The following is a 19456-nucleotide window of genomic DNA, read 5'->3' on the forward strand; positions in this document are numbered from 1 at the left end:
GCGGCGGCGGCAGCACCGAGTGCGGCGGGGCGGCGGGACGGCGGGACGGCCGGGCGGCGGCGTGAGGGCGGCCGGGGATCTGAGGGGGCAGCCGGGCCGAGTGGGGCCGCCGCCGCCACCATGCAGGAGATCATCGCCAGCGTGGACCACATCAAGTTCGACCTGGAGATCGCCGTGGAGCAGCAGCTCGGGGCGCAGCCGCTGCCCTTCCCGGGCATGGACAGTGAGCGCGGGGACCGGGCGGACGGGCCCTGAACTCCCCCCCTTCTCTGGAGCCTCTTGTCCCCTCTGTGGAACTCGGGAGTCCCCATCCATACTTTGCCTGGTTTGGCCTTTGACCCCCGAAGCGGGGGGGTGGGGGGGTGGTCCTCGGGCGGCGGGTTGTGGGTGCCGTGCTTGGATGAGAACAGACCATCGTGAATTGGGGTACCCTCCATGCTCCCCTCTCCCCCCCCCCGCTAGAGGAAAGTCCTGGGAGACCCCCCCCCTCGTCTCTCTCAGCCTCCCCCCCACCCCCGCTCACTTGGACGCCCTTGTTTGGATTAAAGCTAGGCCGTTGGAGGGAAGGACCCCGCTTCTTCTCCGCTGGTGACCCCCCCCCCTTCAACTAGAAGCTCCAACTCTGTTCTTTCCCCAGGATTCGCTGTCCTGGGGGTGGGGGCTTCTCATTCCCAGTCTGGGCCAGGCCCTGCTTCTCTGTACCCCCAACTGTGGGTGTTTTGCGGCAGGCAGGTAGTTGAGATGGACCCTTAACCAATATCCCCTTTAATTATCTCGCTTCACGTGGTGGCTTCTGGCGCTCCACCTCCCCTACTCATTTGGGATGTCTTGTGTGTTAAGAGAAACCAGCAGCTTCCCTATTCACTCCATTCTGGATGTACTGGAAACCTAACCCTCTCTTCCCCCGCCCCCCCAAAAGCCCAGGCTCTTAGAAATCACTGAATTCAATCTGTTGGTGAGGAATCTGAGGCCCAGGGTGGGAAGGATTTGCTGAGGACTCCCACTAGTGACCACGGGCTGGGGCCCCTGCTGTCCCCCCTAACTGCCATAGGGCTGCAGCTGGTGCCCTCCTGCCTGTCCACCCCATCCTTACTCCTCTCAAGGGAGTCTTCAGGCCAGCTTTGAACTCAACATTCTCCTGCTTCAGTCTCCTGAGGGCTGGGATTATAGGCATACACTATCACATCTGACATCCTTAACAAGCAACTGCTCATATTCACAGCCTTACCCCTCGAAACCTTTGATCACTTTGTGATTGCCCATACAGCCTTCTCTTCCACCCTTCTCCTGCCTGGCACCACAGGTCATTAGCCCTATGGGGATGGGTGCTGTGGTGAGGGCTGCACATACCTGTTCTTAGGAAGGGTGCTGTCTTAGCCTGGGCTTCAGCCTTCATAGACTTATGATTGTGTTCAGTATGCAGTGCTGGTTTGTGATTGTGTTAGTTTGCAATGCTAGTTTGTGTTTGGTTCAGTATACACTGCTTGTGTGAGTATACACTACTTGTGTGAGATTGGGCTCAATATGTTAAGGCTCTGGATGATCATGCCCTTTCCCCTTGGTCCCTTTGCTTTGTTCCCTTCTTGGTGTGAAAACTGATTGACCCGTAGGCATGCTCTAATGTCAGCCTGTGACCCTGTTCCAAGCACTGAATTTCTCACTAGGGAATGATGCAACCTTAACCTCTGAATGATTTTCTTTTTTAAATATTAATTGTAGTGCTGGGAATGGAACCCAGAACCTTGTACATGCTAGACAAGCACTCTCCCATCCAGTTAAATACCTAGTCCAGAAATATGTTTGTTTGGGTTTTTTTTGTTTAAGACTGGGACTCAAACTCAGTATCTGATGCTTTTGCTCATTGGCTGGCACCAGCCAGGGTTTCCTGAATGGTACATTGTTCTAATGCAACTTTTCAAAGCCAAAAAGTGATCCCTCTTTAACTCCCCTTGATACCCCTAAATTCTACAGCCTTAATTCAGTCCTAACAATACCTGCCCACTTTTAGGAAGTGGCAAGTTGACAAGGGAGGCCTGTGAATGAGTTTCTATTTTCTTTGGTACTGGAGGTTGAGTCCAGAGCCTCCCACATGAGCACTCTCCCAGGGAGCTGCCTCCCTGGCTCAAGGACAGTTGGTTCTAGAAGCTGTTGCCAGGGAATTCTTGGGCCCATCAGAATGGCACCAACTTCAGGGCACTGCCTCTGCAGTCTTGCTCTGTCACCAGAACTGGCTACACTTGTGTAGATGATGCTCTTTGTAATTACACGTGGCCATGGCCTATTAAGAGCAATCCTGCCCGGTGCCAGTGGCTCACGCCTGTAATCCTAGGTACTCAGGAGGCTGAGATCTGAGGATCGTGGTTCAAAGCCAGCCCAGGCAGGAAAGTCTGTGAGTCTCTTATCTCCAATAAACCACTAGAAAACTGGAAGTGGCATTGTGGCTCAAGCGGTAGAGTGCTTGCCTTGAGCTGAAGAGCGCAGGAACAGCACCCAAGCCCAGATTTCAAGCCCCATGACCAGAAAAAAAAAGAGCAGTCCTGCTTCTGGGGCTCCTCTTCACCTCCTCCAGGTGGATGGGCCTCTATAGAACACCTGTGTCCTTCCTCCTAGAATCTGGTCCCAGAGGGCCATTTTCCATTGATGGTATTTTCTGTGAGCTTCATTCTATCCCACTGCTTCTGTTAAATAAAGACTCCTTGAATTAGCCCTCCTAAGAGGGGGTAATTTTAGTTCTGGGATCTTGTAATACCCACTCGTTGTTTTGTGTGTTGGTGGGTGATGTGGAGTTCAAACGCAGGGTAGCATGCCCTCAGTCCTTTGCTTTTAGTCTGTTTTCACATAAGGTCTTGCTTTCGCCTGGATTAGCCCCTGACTCTGATCTTCCTACCCCTGCCTCTTGGAATTGCAGGTGTGATCAGAAAGCTCAGAATAATGGTCTCAGTGTACACATCTCATTTTTCAGGGCATGGTGGTAAATATTCAGGTTTGAGCTGGCTGGTTGGACTTTGCATTGTTTATATTCTTTCCTATGTCCTGGCTCAAAGACCAGTAAGTGTTCTTCCCCTACCCTCCACTGTCTGTTTGTCACTGACAGTGGTGGCACCTGACTTTGGTTGATGTTGTTGCCTTTTCTCCTTTCTCCAGAGTCCGGGGCTGCTGTCTGCGAATTCTTTTTGAAAGCTGCCTGTGGCAAAGGTAAGACCCTTATCACTGGCTTCTTGCCGAGCCTCCTTTGGTACCTTAACAGAGCTAAGAGCCACCACATCTCTGCAGTTACCATTGCCTTCTGCAGACAAATAATGATGTGGATGAAGCTGTGACTGGGTGTTGTGTCCCAACTCTAAGCCCAAGACTGAGCCTGGCTCACTGATCTTTCCCTGTGAGGTGGACTGAGGCCCCCTGACATTTACACTTTCACGAATTTTCTCATGGTTCCATGGTTACTGTATGGTTGAACTCAGTGTCTGAATCCAGGCCGCTCTACTGGCAGTGTACAAGGGCTTCCTGACCTGTGTGGCTTCTTAGCCAAAGGCCTAGGGTAATATTTCCTTCTTGAATCTTCTTCACAAAGCCCAACAAGCCATGTGAAGCTGAGTGTATCCATTAGCTCCTAATTAAAGGTGTGTAGAGATCTGGGCATCTTCCTCCATGTAGGGAAAGAGAGTCAGAAGCTTGAATAGGAAGTTCATGGCAAGGGATGGCTTCGTGTGCCAGCCAGCTCCTCATGCTGTGTGTCATTCCCCCACTGGCTCCTGGTCTCATTGCCATATTTGCTCAGTTACCCTGTCCTATGCCAGCCCCATTCTGTGATAACTCATCTTAACACAGAGTGCCACAACTGTCTGCTAGTCCTGTAGCCACTAGCCACAGATGTGTTATAAAAATTTGAAGAATTCTAAATCTAGTTCCTCAGCACACTAGTGATCATTCAAGTACCAGATAGCCATGTGTGATGAGTGGCGGCCATATTGGACAGTTCTTAACAGAGCTGGTCTTGGGCTTTCTCAGTCACAGCTTTATTCTGGTCCTCAAGGCCAGTTAGACATCCGACATCCCCAGAGGATGGTCCTGCCCCAGCAAGGCCAGGTAGATCCTGCTGTGGGGCACCTCTACCTATGTGCTCATTTAATTGCTTCAGTCATGAAGTTGATCTTAATCTTGAGGCTGTATGGACACTTTAAAAAATCTCACTATGAATGAAATGTAGGCTATCTTCATGAATGAAATGTAGGCTATCTTCAACTGGAATTACAGGCATGCACCACCATACCTGGCGCTTCTGCTGATGGTTGTCTTTCTCCTTTAGGGTTTCCTAAACCCTAGTCATTAATAATGTTACTATAGTTTTTCATGCCTGTGTACTACTGGAGCTGTGCTTGGATTAAATTAACAAATGGATCTACCATCCTACTCTAGGCTTGTTTGGCTTCCGTCTTCTAGTATCTCTAAGATCATGATTCAATGCCAAAACATCTTAAAATGCATAGCTATGTGAACTGAAAATAATTGCCAGCACACTAGCTTACCTCTGCCAGGGGTACCTTACCCGCCATCCAGCATGAACTGTTCACTGTGTGGGATGAAGATGGCCTGGTTACCCCAGACCTGTCCCTGTCATCCCCCACTCCCACCCCGGCCCATCTCTCTCCTCACAGCCTTGCCCTTCTTCCTTGCCAGGGGGTATGTGCCCATTTCGCCACATCAGCGGTGAGAAGACAGTGGTGTGCAAGCACTGGCTGCGAGGGCTGTGCAAGAAAGGGGACCAGTGTGAGTTCTTGCATGAGTATGACATGACCAAGATGCCCGAGTGCTACTTCTACTCCAAGTTTGGTAAGCTGCATGGAACCCTGGGAGGCTCCGCCCAGAGCTGACAGAGACTCCATCCCTGCCTGCCTCCTCCCACCCTTCTGGGACACGGGCAGAGCCTGGAAGCCTGAGCTGGCTCTTTGGTGAGGGGATGTTGGGACTCTCTGGTAAGCCAGAGAGCTGTTTAGTGCTGTTTAGTGCTCTGGGGTTATCCCGAGATTAAGAAGGGTTTTGCAATGAGAAGTGAACTGCACAGCTATCATAGACATCAGCCTTATTCCAGAAGTCTGCATGTCCTTCTCTCTCCACTGTGGTTGCTGATTGCCCAGGGCCTGCTGGGGTTCCTTCTCTCTGCCAACAGACCTCATGATAGTAGGGGGAAGGGGGCTGACTTCTGGTGGCAGTGAGCTCCACTCTTCACCCAGAAAGGAAGATTGCTTTAAGCTATGATTGGAGAGCATGGGTCCCCTGTCCTGGGCAGCCTGTATGCAGGATCCAGGGATGAGGATGGTGTGGATTTTGCAGCCTCAGAAAGCAGCTCAGGTGGTCAGAACAAGGGCTAGCTGTAGCTCTAGAACTGCCAGCATCAGGCCCTGTACAGGGACTAGGCTGGTCAAAAGCCTACAGGAAGCTATGCAATGGATGAGCTGAGGTATGCAAGACATGCTTTGTGTTTTTAGAGGTGTTAATTATCTCAGTGATCCAGCAGGCTTGGCTGCTGGCTTATTAATGGTGCTTGTGGCTTGTTTTGTCCTCAAAGCAAACAGACAGGACTTGACCTTCCTGGCTCCCCACACCCTTGAGGTCTTGCCATCAGCCACAACAGATCTGTCCCCGAATATTTACGGGGCAGGCCTGGGGTTCCCTCCTTTCTGCTGACAGTTCTGGGCCTGGCACTTCCCATGTCGCTTGCCTGTTCCCTGCAGAGCCTGCACAGATGCAAGCTCAATACCTGTGGGTCACTTGGCCACAGGCTTTTGTTGAGGACCCTCTTCTAAGCACCAAGGGGACACCATCCTTGTGTCCCATGGAGCTCTTGCTCTAGTGACCCAGGGATGGGTAGCAGATAATACAGTGGAACAGAGAAATGGCTCTTGGAAAGTATAGGGGAGGAAATGAGCAGTGGTGATGCCCACGGTAGCCTTGACTTCTGGCAGAGGGATCTGAGAAGACTTGGAGAAGACTTCAGCCTGGGGGGCTGGAGGCTAAAAGGGGACTGTCCTGCCCCGGGAGCCCACACGTCTGATCTCCTTCAGGGGAATGCAGCAACAAGGAGTGTCCCTTCCTGCACATTGACCCTGAGTCCAAGATCAAGGACTGCCCTTGGTACGACCGTGGCTTCTGCAAGCATGGTAGGTGCCAGGACGTGGGGCCCTGGGGCTCCTGGGCTGGTCACCGGGAAAGTCACTCCACCTGTCCAAGCAAAACTGACCTTCTGTGGCTGAGGCGCTGTCCCTGAGAGCTCTTCAGCTCAAGGCTAGGGCTCTACCACTTGAGCCACACCACCACTTCCGGTTTTGTGGTCATTTATTGGAGATAAGAATCTCATGGGCAACTTTCCTGCCTGGGCTGGCTTTGAACCGTGATCCTTAGATCTAGTAGCTGAGTAGCTAGGATTACAGGTGTGAACCACAGGCACCTGGCTTGAGGCTTTTTTTTTTTTTAGTTGTCATGGGGTCTGAACTCTGGGCCTGGGCACTGTCTCTCAGCTCTTCAGCTCAAGGCTCTACACTTAAGCCAGAGCATCACTTCCGGCTTTTTCTGCTTATGTGGCGCTGAGGAATCAAACCCAGGGCTTCATATGTGCAAGGCAAGCACTCTACCACTGAGCCACCTTCCCAGCCCTTTTTTTTTTTTTTTAAAGCCCAGGATGGTCTTCTGCGTTCCTAGCCTGGGATTGTGGGATTGTAGCTATTTACCACCACACCCAGCTGTGAGGCTTTTTCATACGTCATCTCCCAGTGGAGACATGGGGGCTGCATTCTCACCTGTGTTTTTGATGAGAGGGCTAGTGCAGAGGCCAAGTCTTACCTGTTGTCCTCCACAAATAAGCAGGCCTCTAGCGCAATGGGCAGCTTGCTGGTTTTTTACGCAGCAAAGGTGGCATCTGGTGCTGTGCCCTGGTCCTCTGCACCCAGGCTGTTTGGGACACCAGGGCATTCTCTCGCAGAGGGGACATCTGAGTGACTCAGACGCTGGGCTCCGTAGGTCCCCTGTGCAGGCACCGGCACACACGGAGAGTCATCTGCGTAAATTACCTCGTGGGATTCTGCCCGGAGGGACCCTTGTGTAAATTCATGCAGTGAGTACTCTGCCTCCGCCCTAGGTGCTTAGGGGCTGATCCTTGAGTGGCCTCCAACCTGGAGGGTGGTTTGGGTGGGAGATGGCAAAAACACACTATGGCTACTGCTCCTTCTGGAACCCAATGGTGGCTCTGCCCAGGCCAGCCTTGCTATGACCCATCTGGGGACCTGGAAGGCTTTGGGTCTGTTGGGAAGTTTAGACACCCCAAGTGGTTCTGTGTTTGGGTTCCAAGTAGTATGGGGTAACCCCCAGAGGGGCAGGGCTTCTATGAACATAGCCCTTTCTACATAGTAGGCAAGACTCCTCTGCCAGTTCTGGGTGGCTATCCTGTTTTTCCTGCAGCCCCCAGTAGCATGGCTGAGTGCCAGCCCCCCCCCCACCCCCCTTAGGCCACTTGTGCTTTAGGCCACTTGTGCTTACAAGGTTGGTGTGATTCATTATCCCACACCCCCTGCCCTGTCCCCTCTTTTCATTCTCATCCCCTCTGGTGGTGACCAGCCCTCGATTTGAACTGCCCATGGGAACCACTGAGCAGCCCCCACTGCCGCAGCAGACGCAGCCACCGACAAAGGTACCGTGCCGCCTGGGTGTGCATCTGCCTCTGACCTGGCTGAGGGCTGGAGTGGGGTGGGGAGGGGGGCGTCAGAGCAGAACAGTTCACATGGCCTCTGGAGATGGGGGGCATCCGTTAGAGCAGAAGGACTTTGAGGTCTCCTCCGTTTGTCTGTGTGAGCATGGGAAGGGTGGCTGTGTCTGCCTGAAGAGATGGGTGGGGAAGACTTCCCTTTACACACAGGAAAACGACTCCACAGGAAGGGACTTGCCTCAGGGTAACCACTAGGCAGGGTGTCTGCACCTGGAGGGCAGGACTGTGTCAATGCTCTCTGGCTAGATCCATCACTGCTGTAGTTTTCTAGACTGTACATGGTGCTGTGGTCTATCACCTCAGTATCAGGAAAGAGGAAAACACAGATGCGGGAAGCAACCCCCAAACGAAGAACACCCTAGTTTGGATATAGGAGGAGAGGTGGTTAGGCCCACAGGAAGGCAGGCAGGGCTTCCAGCAGCAGCCCGCCCTCAGCCCCTACCCCAGTAAACTGGCCCGCCCATTGTCAAGTCTTCTTACCCGGATGGCCTGAGCCCCTTGCCCACTCAGGCCTCATCAGTGCCATATGGCTGAGCTTGCCCTCCATCTACCCTCGGGAGCTGGCAGTGCCACGCCAGTCACACTTCCTAGCACAGGGAAGTTTCCGGGCTGGAGCCCCTCTCCCTCTTTGTCACATCGACTCCCCAGAGGAGGGCCCTGTCAGCCCCTAGAATGCAGGTCAGAGTATCAGGCTCCAACTGTTTTTCTGTGACTGTTGCTCGCCGTGTAGGCTGCTAAACATCTGGCTGAACCAAGCGTTCATCCTGACATGAAGCTAGAACCTCAGAAACAAAAGTAAGGCCTGATCATGCCCTCGCCCCACCGCCCCAGAGACCTCCTCTTGTCTCTTTGGTGTTTTCTTTTCTTTTCTTTTTCGTTTTTGTGTGTCTGCATGGTGTTTTCGGGCAGCGGCTACTGCCATCATCATCAGAAGTTCCTTCTCTGCCCGCTCTCTAGAGCTGGGCCATTGCGGAGCCCTGCTGGTCATGCGGGAGCAGTCCCGCCCTCTTTTTTTCTGTCCCCACGGTAGTCTTCGTGCACGTGTTTTCCGCAGTAAAACCGTGTTGTGTAACTCTTTCCAGCAAAGTAACAATCCGCCATTACAAAGGTCGTCCTCCCTGATCCAGTTAACGAGTCAGAACTCTTCTCCCAATCAGCAGAGAGCCCCGCAGGTCATCGGGGTCATGCAGAGTCAGAACAGCAGTGCAGGCAACCGGGGACCCCGGCCGCTGGAGCAGGTCACCTGTTACAAGGTGAGTCTTGGGCTTGGGGAGCGGTGGGGACCTCTCTCAAGTCAGCAGCCATTCCATTCTTGTGCTCCCCACATGTTCTAGTTGCTTTTGAAAATTGAAGCACTGCTTTTGCTGACTGCAAGAATCAAGGAGGGCCACTAGGGTGGCTTAGAACTCCTAGGCACACCAGGGCAAGATGGAGCACAGTGGAGAGTGGATAAGTGGGAGGGAAGTTTTCAACAGGCTGAACACGGAACTGAGTTGTGCAGGGAGAAGCAGTGCCTTGAAGCCTGTGGCTAGGAGAAGCAGGACAGCGTTGGGCCTGCACTGGGAGGAACTGCATTAGGAAAGCTTTTGGGGGGACAAAACCAAAAACCTAAACCTATTAAGGAGCTTGTCTTTCTCATTCCCGGCTCTGGGTGGGGAGGAAAAGTGCTCAGATTTGCATGCTAACTTCCTGTGTTCATACTCCTGATGAGAGCTGAAGTTATGCACAGGGTTTTCTTCTTCTTTTTGTGCTGGTCCTGGGGCTTGAACTCAGGTCCTGGGAGCTGTCCCTGAGTTTTTCTGCTGTATCACTTTGAACCACAGTACCATTTCTGGCTTTTTGGTGGTTAACTGGAGATAATCTCATGGATTTTCCTTCCCAGGGTTGGCTTGAGACCATAATCTTTTGATCTCAGCACTGAGTAGCTAGGATTACATGCATAAGCCACTAGCACCCAGCCACACCGCGTTTTCTAATCTCTGCTTGCCCATCCCTTCTCACTCCTGGCACTTCTTAGAAGCATTTCCACATGCTCTGAGCAGTATGTGTGCAGTCCATGCTACACAGAATGCAGACACCACTAGGGGAGTGAGCAGTAATGGCCAGCAAAAGAACTAAACCCACAAAGCCTGCAGATTTGGGAATTGCTCAACAAAGCAAAGCACAGGGTTGCTACATGACTATAAAAACTGAACACAGTCGGGTGCCAGTGGCTCACACCTGTTATCCTAGCTACTCAGGAGGCTGAGATCTGAGGATCGCGGTTCAAAACCAGCCTGGGCAGGAAAGTCTGGGAAACTTTTCTCTCCAGTAAACCACCAGAAAACCGGAAGGGGCGCTGTAGCTCAAGTGGTAGAGCGCTAGCCTTGAGCTGAAGAGCTGAGGGACAGCGCCCAGGCCCAGAGTTCAAGCCCCACAACTGACAAAAAAAAAAAAACTGAACACAAGAAATGTTGTCCATCAGTCATGTCCTTCTGAACCAACCTTTAGAGTCCTTCAAGCCTCCTGTGTCGAAATGCTCTTGAAAACCTGTTCACACAAGCTCATCTTAATATCAAAAGAGCAACATGTGGTGGCCATACTTGTGATCCTAGCACTTAGGAGGCTCTCTTTGGAGGATCATGATTTTGAGGCCAGCCTGTGCTTCACAAGGTGATTTATATATCAAAATCCGAAGAGTCCCTTCTGTACCAACATAGGAAATCTAATCTTAAATTTATAATGGCTGCATAATCACAATTTTTACCAGTTTTCTGTTGACAGTTTATGACCTTGGCTCCTAGTGACAGTACGACTGCCACATGGACATCTTAGTTCTTGTCTGTTGTCATCGACCTCAGTGCTTTCTAGAGGCAGTGTGGAGCAAAAGGATGCATGCTGAACCTGTGTGTACAAGTTGTTGTCAAGAAAGATGGGACCCCAGGGTGCTGGCTCAGCAGCCAGGCATTCCTCTGGCCTGCTCCTGCTCTGTCCAGGTGTCTAAAAACATGGAAAGGAAAGATGCATATGGATTCAGGGCGGGCGTCACTGAGGTGACTTAAACCCCAAGTAACATGAGGAACAGGTGAAGTGGATGGGTAGAGGTGGTAGGGCATCATCAAGGAAGCAAGCCTGGGGGCAGGGGTAATGGGGGTCTGGTGGCAAGGAAGAGTGCAGACCTGGGGGCTCCAGCTACCTCCCACCCCTGTGCCATTCACCTTAAAAAGGTGTCAAGAGCAGACAGTACAGACAAGCCTGGATAATCAGCTAGTCTAAGTCGTGTGTTAGGTGATGCAGCTATCTCTACTCACCCAGCTAACCGCTGCCCATCTCTGGCCCCGTGAACGAAACCAGACCCAGGGGTAGCCTAGACATAGGTAAAGGCCAGAGGGAAGCCCTCAGGTGCAATCACCCTCCATGTCCACAGCATGACCAGAGCCTGGGGGCTTCCCTCACATTGTTCACTGTCTCCTTGGAGGGCTCTAGGTGTTGGCTCAGAGGTAAGTGGTCTTTGTACAGAGTGTCTCTGGCCTGGCCCTAGCTTGTGTAAGGCCAGCCCGGGCAGTAAGGCCACTCTAGTGGCCTCGTTCTCCCTTCCACCCACCAATTAGCTTCCTGTGGTTTCTTCCGCCTGGAGCTGTCGGCTGTGTTTTCAAGGAGTTGTGCCAACATTTTCAGTCTTTCCCGGCTGGTATTTGATGGGTAGCCTTGGTTGGAAATTGCATTTGAAAAAAAAATATTGTTTTGTCTCCTCTTCCTCCCCTGCTATTCCCAGTGTGGTGAAAAAGGACACTATGCCAACAGATGCACCAAAGGGCACTTGGCCTTTCTCAGTGGACAGTGACAGCAGTTGGAGCCAGCTCAGAGCAGCCCAAGGGGCCCTGCTGGGAGTGTGCACTTGACTACTGGATGTAGTGTTGGTGGGACTCTGGCCGAGCCTGCGGGCACCTGTGCAGGGCCACAGTGGGGCCCTCTCTTGGTCTATCTTTGTGCTGTAAGTTAAGGGACACATGTTTCAGTGGGGCTCCCAAGTGACCACCACATTTGCCTGGGCACCAGGGCCTTTTGCTGGGCCTTCCTTAATACCAGCCTTGGGGGAGGCGGGGGGGATAGTGCTTGAGGCAAAAGGCTCTTGGGTATGGAAGATGGCCTTTCTTCTCAGGGCAGCTCATGTGAGCCTGTGGGCTGGTCGTGTCAGCTTCTTCACACTTGGCATCATGAGTCCTGAAGCCACCCATATGATCTGAATGAGGGCATCTTCCCCGCCAAGTCCAGTCACTTCCTGTCCTGTCTGGCCCTGGGCTCACTCCTGTGGAGCACCCTGCCTAATAGTGCTTAAAGTACACTTTCAGCTGGAATCACAGACCACCCCTTAAATAGCTGACCCAATCCTTCTGCGCCTACCTCCTGCCAATGGAGCATCTGTACTGTCACTCAGACATGGGGCATGCGGAGGAAACCACCCCATCTTGGAGCCTAGAAAATGTGAAATCATCACCTGCAGCCTGCTGGGCAAGTGGGCCTATCCCAGTTCAACCACAACACCATTTTTATGAAGTTGATTAAAGCTTGTTTTTTAAACTGTGTCTTATTCCTCGTGGGAGTTCTGAAGAGGGTGACATTGGTACTTCCTGTCCCTCACTAGATCTCATGGAGAGGAGGGAAGGGCCACTGTACAGTAGTAACAGCCTGTCAGATGCTGGATGACATCTGCTTCTCCAAACTACTCACCTAGGAGGGCCCTGGCTCAGTTATCTTTCAAGACCTCCAGAGGGCCAGGAAGAGAGATGTTGGGCACACAGGGGATGGTAAACTCACATTAGGCCTGTGCTTGAACTTTCTGCCAATGGAGCTATCTTACTAAGAGTGCCACATTGCTCGGTGATCTCATCCTGGAGTTTTTGGTGGCTTGAGTTCATGTGAAAATGGAGGGAGGGAATATGGTCAGGCCAACTCTGACATTCTCAGTGACAGCCACTGCTATATATGGTGTCACCTGACAGAAGTTCTTCAAATGGTCACAGTGCTTCCAGGTGGGGACTGTGGACAATGATATGGAACCCTTTAAGCTAATAGTGCTGTATGGAGACCACTAAAGTATCACGGGACAAAGTCCTGGGTGCCAAACAGTGACAGCAATACCGGTCACCTTTTATTGAGCAGTAATTGTCTCAGAATGTGAAAGGACTCTGCTGTGATTAAGTTGACAGATGGGAGCCAGGCCAGACAGCCTCCAAGAATGCAGGTAGCCTCATGGGCTCTTCAGTGGTACTTGCGATGCCGTTCATGTTCTGAAATCAGGAAAAAGTGCCTTCAGAAGGGTTCTTGTGAAATCATAGCAGTATGATCACACAAAACCTTCCTAGTTCCTTATAGATGACCCAGCCCCTTTTGCCGGTGCCACAAGAGTTAGCAGACCTTCCTTTCTAGGAAGGCACTGAACAAAGCTCCCCAAGAGCCCATCTGGAGACAGCTTTGCTCTGGCACAGCAGACTGGTAGGGGCTGGATCCTGTCAGAAACAGCTTCAGAAAGCAGCTACTGACAGCTCCCAGCATCCTCCCAGACAAGCCCAGGTCTTGGAGCCACATAGCTGACACGCCACATGAACCTCTTCCTCTGCACTGACTGCAGATCAAGCCTGCAATGTCTGAACAGAATGCTTCTCAGGAGTGAGAAAAGCAGTCCTTTCTATCAAAGTTGGTCTCTTTCTGCAATCTTGGAAGAACTTTTTCTGACAAGTTCCTGGCTTGGCCCTTTCTGATTAAATTTTAGTTACACACCCTAGCCTGTTCTTGTTAAACACATCGTGTAGCAGGTTGTGAACCTGAGCTTAGCCAATCCAAGCAGAGGGGTGGGGCCTGCTGGATTAGGGATAAAAAGGGGATCAGCCTGTCTGCTGTGTGATTGGCTTGCCAGATTTTGGCAGTCGGCCTATGCTTCTGCAGAAGTAAAAACTGCCTTGCTGAGTTCAAGTTGGTGTTCTTACTGTGTGATACCCCAACATCCAGAGGCAGATCTAACACAAGTATTATATTTAGTCTTTTTCTGTTCTTCGTCACAAACAGTATTCTATATGCTGCATTTGGACTATTCCCTCCAAAATGCTTCCCTATGTAATAGAGCTAGACCATGCTATAATCTTATAGAGAACTAGAGGCACTTACTAAGCTCCCCGTAGCAACGGCAGTAGTTGAAAAGTACATAGCAAGCCAGCACCATGTTGATCCCAGCGATGCTCCCTTTCTTCACATTGATGTACTTGTTGAAGTACCGGTCATAACCTGCAACAGAAAAGGTGCTTATTGACAGACTGCGTCCTGTAGTTCACAGTGGGTTCTGCTTGGAATTCAGGTCCTGATCTTAGCTCTCAAGATACTCACCCTATATTCACTGGCTGATTAAAGGCAGACAGCACAAATACCCTCTGTAGATTCCAGTCCCACAGTCTAAGTCTAAGACCAAGTCCAGTGCCAGGCCCACCCTAATTCTGCCTTACTCTTGTATGCAAGGCAGTGCTCTACCACTGAGCCACCTTCCCAGCCCCATCTACCTTACTCTTGTGTCCCAGATTTCAACCCCAAGTAAGGGCTACTTGATTGTGGTTCACTGGGTCAGGCAGGCCCAGAAAGAGGGGAGTGAGCACTAGAAAGATGAGGTGGAGACTACGTAGCTCCCTGTCCTCTGTGGATGATCTGAATCTCCATTCCTGGAGATATGACAGGTTATGAAGCACTTCTCTAATTAGTCTTGTGCTTTCTATTTTTTTTTTCCAGTCGGTCGTGGGGCTTGAACTCTGGGCCTTGGCACTGTCCCTCAGCTCTCCAGCTTAAGGCTAACACTCTACCACTTGAGCCACAGTACCACTTCCAGTTTTCTGAGTGGTTTATTGGAGATAAGAGTCTCACAGTCTTGGGCTGGGAAGGTGGCTCAGTGGTAGAGTGCTTGCCTTGTATGCTCGAGGCCCTGGGTTCGATTCCTCAGCACCACATAAGCAAAAAAAAGCCGGAAGTGGCACCTTGGCTCAAGTGGTAGAGTGCTAAGCCTTGAGCTGAAGAGCTGAGGGACAGTGCCCAGGCCCAGAGTTCAGGCCCCACGACCAGACCCAAAAAAAAAAAAGTCTCACAGTCTTTCTTGCCCAGGCTGGCTTTGAACCGCCATCCTCAGATCTTGGCCTCCCGAGTAGCTAGGATTACAGGTGAGCCATGGGTGCCCAGCATGCTTTCTATTTTTGAGAGAACTGGGATTTGAACTCAAGCTATCACACTTGCTAGGCATTTGTTCTACAACTTGAGCCACGAACTCAGCCTGTTTTTTTGTGTTTTTTTTTTTTTTTTTTTTCCCTTTACTTTTTACAGAGGGTATTGCGTTTTTGTTCAGGGCCTGCTCAGACAAGGCTGTTCTTTCCTATAGCCTCCCTCATAGCTGGGGACTGTGGATGTGACCCACACCTTATTGAGATAGCTTTTTGCCTGGGTTGGCCTCCAATCTCAATCCTCCTAATCTCTGCCTTCCAAGTCGTTGAGTAGCTGGCTGTACTCAGAAGTCCTGCATTTTTTAAATGCATACAGCTGGAAGATGGGCCATTTTAACTGTTTTCCGTGAGAGTCATGGCATAGAGATATGAATGCTCTTATAGACTGAGACGATCCAAAATACTTATTGACATTCCTCTGATGAAGGAGTATTGATTCAAACCAACAAAACTTTTTTTTTCTTCCCTTTTTAGCTAAGTGTGGTGGCACACCTGTAATCCTAGCACTCTGGAGGCCAAGACTGCGGGATTGTGAGATCCAGGTTACCTTGGCCAATATAGTAATAAGCTATCTCAAAACCAAAGAAAGCAAAACAAACATTTTCTGGGCTAAAATCTTAGCCCAGATGACTCAAATGTGGAAATTCAAGGGTGAAATCCCTCTCCTGTCCTTCTCTATAGAATTTACTAGGCTTAAAACAAAGACGTTTTTTTGCTCAAATTAATTCACTGCAAAAAGAAAATGGAAGAACAAAGGTTTGCTTTTGTTTACACATAATCAATAGTCTCTGACCTCTCCGAAATGCTCCAGCAATGCCTTTTGGGGTGAAGTCCCGCATCAAAATCCAGTTTGGCAGCTCTACTAGTTTGACATCCATTAGTTTCTTTTCCTTCAGTGGTACTGAAAAGAAGAACAAAAAAAATATACTCACTGAATAATATGCCAACAGTCCAAATACGATCTTTCTGTCGGTTGTGGAGCTTGAACTCGGCCTGGGCAATGTCCCTGAGCCTCTTTAAGCTCAAGGCTAGCGTTAATGGTTAACTGGAGATGAGTCTCATGGGAACTTTTTTGCTAGTGCCTGTTTTGAACCATGATTCTCAGATCTCAGCCTCCTGAGTAGCTAGGATTACAGGCATGAGCTACCAGGACCAAGCTAACATTTCAGATATTCAGGAAGGAGTGTGATGTCACTACACACAGGCTATACATAGATCAAATTATGAATAAGGACATTCTGTCAAAATTGTTATTTTAGGTCTAAGCTTATATAATGGCAAAACTGCTCAACTGCTTTAAGGAGCAAGAGGATATCTTAATTACACCTTGCTAGGAATAACTTACAAAAAGAGCTATAAACAGTATGCTTTATGTGGGAGAAGTTATTATTGTAAGGCAGCTTAAGTAGATGTTTTGTGTATTATTGATAATTTTCCTTGTGACATTAAAAAATGTTTATAATCGTTGCCCAGTTTTGCTTATTTTTGCCTCAAGTTTTAGTAATTGTTTTGTAGGTGGACTTGTATAAAAACCAGACCAGTATTTGAGGTGGTCAGATGTGTGTGTTTTCAGTGTGTGAGTGGTTTTGTTTCCTTTTGGGTTGTGTCTTCTTCTAGAAATTTGAACTTTAATCAATAATTCTGTGTTATTTTATAAGAAGTGTTATTTTTTTTCCTTAAGTAAAACTGTGAACACATTTGTCTTTCAAGGGCAAGGTGTGTGTAGATGTACTATGTACCTTCTTCATGTGTTTCTGGACACAATTTTTTTTTTCCATCAACTTGATAACCCAAAAGGGACATTTGTTAGGCTATATACTGCACGTTAAATCTATGCAAAAATGATAGCTTGTTTTCCTGAGCATCTAATTTCTTTTCTTTTTCTTTCTATCTTGGGGTTTGAATTCTAAGCCTGGGTGCTGTCCCTGAGCGCTTCAGCTCAAGGTGAGCGCTCTACCACTTGAGCCACAGTGCCACTTGCGGTTTTCGGCTAGTGCTGGGGCCTGGGCTCTGTCCCTGAGCTTCTTTTGCTGAAGGTTAGCACTCTACCAAACTTGAGAGCCACAGCACCACTTCCAGCTTTTTCTGTTTATGTGGTATTGAAGAAGAGAGGAAGAAAGGGAGAGGGGAGAGAGGAAGAAAGTGCAGAATAGGTTACTGTAAGACTAACGCTTTACATACTTTGGCTAATTTGATCATCATAAATAATCATGTCTTTCCCTTGGTGGGAAAAGATATACTCAGAAAGGTTAGGCAACTTGGCCAAGGTCTCACCCCCAGCCTGACAGCAGAACTGAACCTCAGAACTAGCCATGTTCCTGAATTTAGGATAACTGGTCCTACCCCTGGAAATGTGTAGCCAGAGAATTGGAGGGGAAGAGGGAGCCCAGCGGATGCACCTCCAAATACTCCTGGCTCTGAGTGGATGCACTTGGTCATTAAGTGTGGGCTTTGAGAAGCATCTGGCTCCATCAGGTGCCAACCTCCCCAGGTATACCAGCCTGAGGAATTCCACTCTCATGCAGCCTACTTGGAACAGCTACGATCAACAATTTTCAGAGACAGTAATGAGACAACATATTTCAAGAAATCAAATAACTTAGTAAGAGCCTTTCCAAATGGGTTGGTGGGCTCAGGCCACATCCAATGAGTAGCAATAAAACATAGGAAGGTTCCTGGATAAAGCAACATAGTACCAAGGGTGGATCAAGAAACCCATTATCAGTAGAGTGTTGGTGGCTCACACCTATAATCCTAGCTACTCAGGAGGCTGAGCTCTGAAAATCATGGCTCAAAATCAGCCCGGGCAGAAGAGTCCCTGGGACTTTCATCTCCAGAAAACCAGAAGTTGGGCTATGGCACTAGCCTTGAACAAAAGAGCTCAGGGACAGCACCCAACCATGAGCTGAAGCCCCATGGCGTGCCCCACCACCAAACTGCCAAAAAAAAAAAAGAAAAAAAACCCCACAATACTCTACCACTATTGGGATGACAGGACCTTAACAAGCCACATATTTTTTTTTGAGGGGGGGGGGTCCGGTTGTGGGGCCTGAACTCTGGGCCTGGGCGTTGTCCCTCAGCTCTACCCCTTGAGCCAGAGCACCACTTCCGGCTTTTTTCTTTTTGCTTATGTGGTGCTGAGGAATGGAACCCAGGGCCTCAGGCATGCAAGGCAAGTGCTCTACCACTGAGCCACCTTCCCAGCCCCACAAGCCACATATCTTAAACACTTATTTTCCCCATCTTTACAAAAGGATAAATAGGGTATGGCTCAAGGCCAGTTCAAATTTCAGTAATGTATATATGAAATAAAATGAATTAACACAAGCCGCACTGACTCCTTAATAAGACTACTATGATGCAGACTTAAAAATCAAGCCGGGCATGGTGGCAGCACATCTGCATCCACTTGAGAGGCTGAGGCAAGAGGATCGCAAATTCAAGATCAGCCTGGAGTTACCACGAGAGACACTCAGGAAAGGAGCCATCAATCGGAATGCACGGCCGATGAGTGTCAGGGAACCGACAGCCGGTCCTCAGCCCAGACTTGTGTGAATTGCGCTCATGTACCTCGGAGTCTTCACACTTGGCTTGACTTGAGGCTCAGCTCTGCTGGGTCAAGAGCTGTGACCTTGAACAGGTCATTTCACCTGGGCAAGCCTAAACGATCTACACGCATCCAACCCGAATGTGGCGTCCGACACCGTCGTGGGCACCGGCTCTTCCCTAGACCTTCACTGGAGCTTCAGCTTGGGGGAAGGGCAGAGACTGCGCGTCAGGTTCGAGTCTCAGAGGGGAGGATGCAGTTAACCGATCCTTAGTGGGGGGGATGGAGGGGCCGAAGGCAGCACACTGCCAGGCCGGGGGCGCGTCTCCAGGCCACCCTCACCCTGCGCACAGCCCTGCGCGACCGGCGCAGGCCCCGGCGGGCTCGGAGCCGGCCGGGCGAGCCAAGGAGGGTCGGATGGCTCAGAACCCTGGAGCCAGGGTCCATCGCGCCTCACGTGAGGCTGTGGGGAAGTCGCTGAAGGAAAGGCGGGCGGCTCCTCAGTTCCCTCTCCTCCCAGTACGGCTCTGGACCCGGCCGTCAACGCCACATCCAAAAAAGACACAAGGGACTCACCTATCGACGCCATCTCGGAGTCCTGCTGTCCGCTAAGCCGCGCCGCGCAAGGGATGTTGGGTAGAGAGCCTACGCGCAAGCGGGCGCGGGGAGCAGAGGCTCACGGGAAGTAGGTCACCAGCTGGTAATACAGTCTTTCGCTGGACTTGGAAAGATGCCATGATTTGAAGGGCAACAAAATGAGCCCTTGACAGTTGACAGCCCTGGGGCCGTATTACAAGATAGGGTAGTTGGAGCTAGGTGAAATGTCCCAGTAATCTTTGCAGTTGGAAAGCAAAAATGATCACGAGTTTGACTGGACCCTGTCTCACAACACCAAAAAGGGCTGAAGACCAGGTTTGATTT

General features: G+C 50.3%; 2 protein-coding genes across 5 annotated transcripts; one reads left to right on the plus strand and one right to left on the minus strand.

Annotated features, from left to right (window-relative positions):
* The first annotated feature begins 40 nt into the window (after nt 1-40).
* Nucleotides 41-12316, plus strand: Cpsf4 (cleavage and polyadenylation specific factor 4). 4 transcript variants are annotated; one of them, XR_011374270.1, is made up of 9 exons: nt 41-223; nt 3145-3195; nt 4678-4830; nt 6063-6158; nt 7015-7108; nt 7609-7681; nt 8839-9009; nt 11511-11729; nt 11898-12316. XR_011374270.1 is itself a non-coding variant. In XM_070033562.1 (8 exons), exons 1-8 carry the CDS (start codon nt 121-123, stop codon nt 11577-11579), a joined length of 810 nt encoding a protein of 269 aa, XP_069889663.1. In that variant the 5' UTR covers nt 41-120; the 3' UTR covers nt 11580-12316. The 4 variants fall into 4 exon arrangements, 3 of the variants coding, with proteins under 3 accessions (XP_069889663.1, XP_069889664.1, XP_069889665.1); XM_070033562.1 differs by having other exon boundaries at nt 11511-12316; XM_070033563.1 differs by having other exon boundaries at nt 44-223; nt 8914-9009; nt 11511-12316.
* A 535-nt stretch (nt 12317-12851) lies between these two features.
* On the minus strand, nt 12852-19205 carry Atp5mf (ATP synthase membrane subunit f). The gene is made up of 4 exons (XM_070033567.1): nt 19112-19205; nt 15782-15889; nt 13901-14017; nt 12852-13026 (listed from the first exon to the last, which is right to left on the minus strand). Exons 1-4 carry the CDS (start codon nt 19122-19124, stop codon nt 12998-13000), a joined length of 267 nt encoding a protein of 88 aa, XP_069889668.1. The 5' UTR covers nt 19125-19205; the 3' UTR covers nt 12852-12997.
* Nucleotides 19206-19456: the final 251 nt, after the last annotated feature.

This window comes from Dipodomys merriami, unplaced genomic scaffold, assembly GCF_024711535.1.
Source record: "Dipodomys merriami isolate MVZ:Mamm:240054 unplaced genomic scaffold, mDipMer1.0.p SCAF_22, whole genome shotgun sequence".
NCBI lineage: Eukaryota > Metazoa > Chordata > Mammalia > Rodentia > Heteromyidae > Dipodomys > Dipodomys merriami.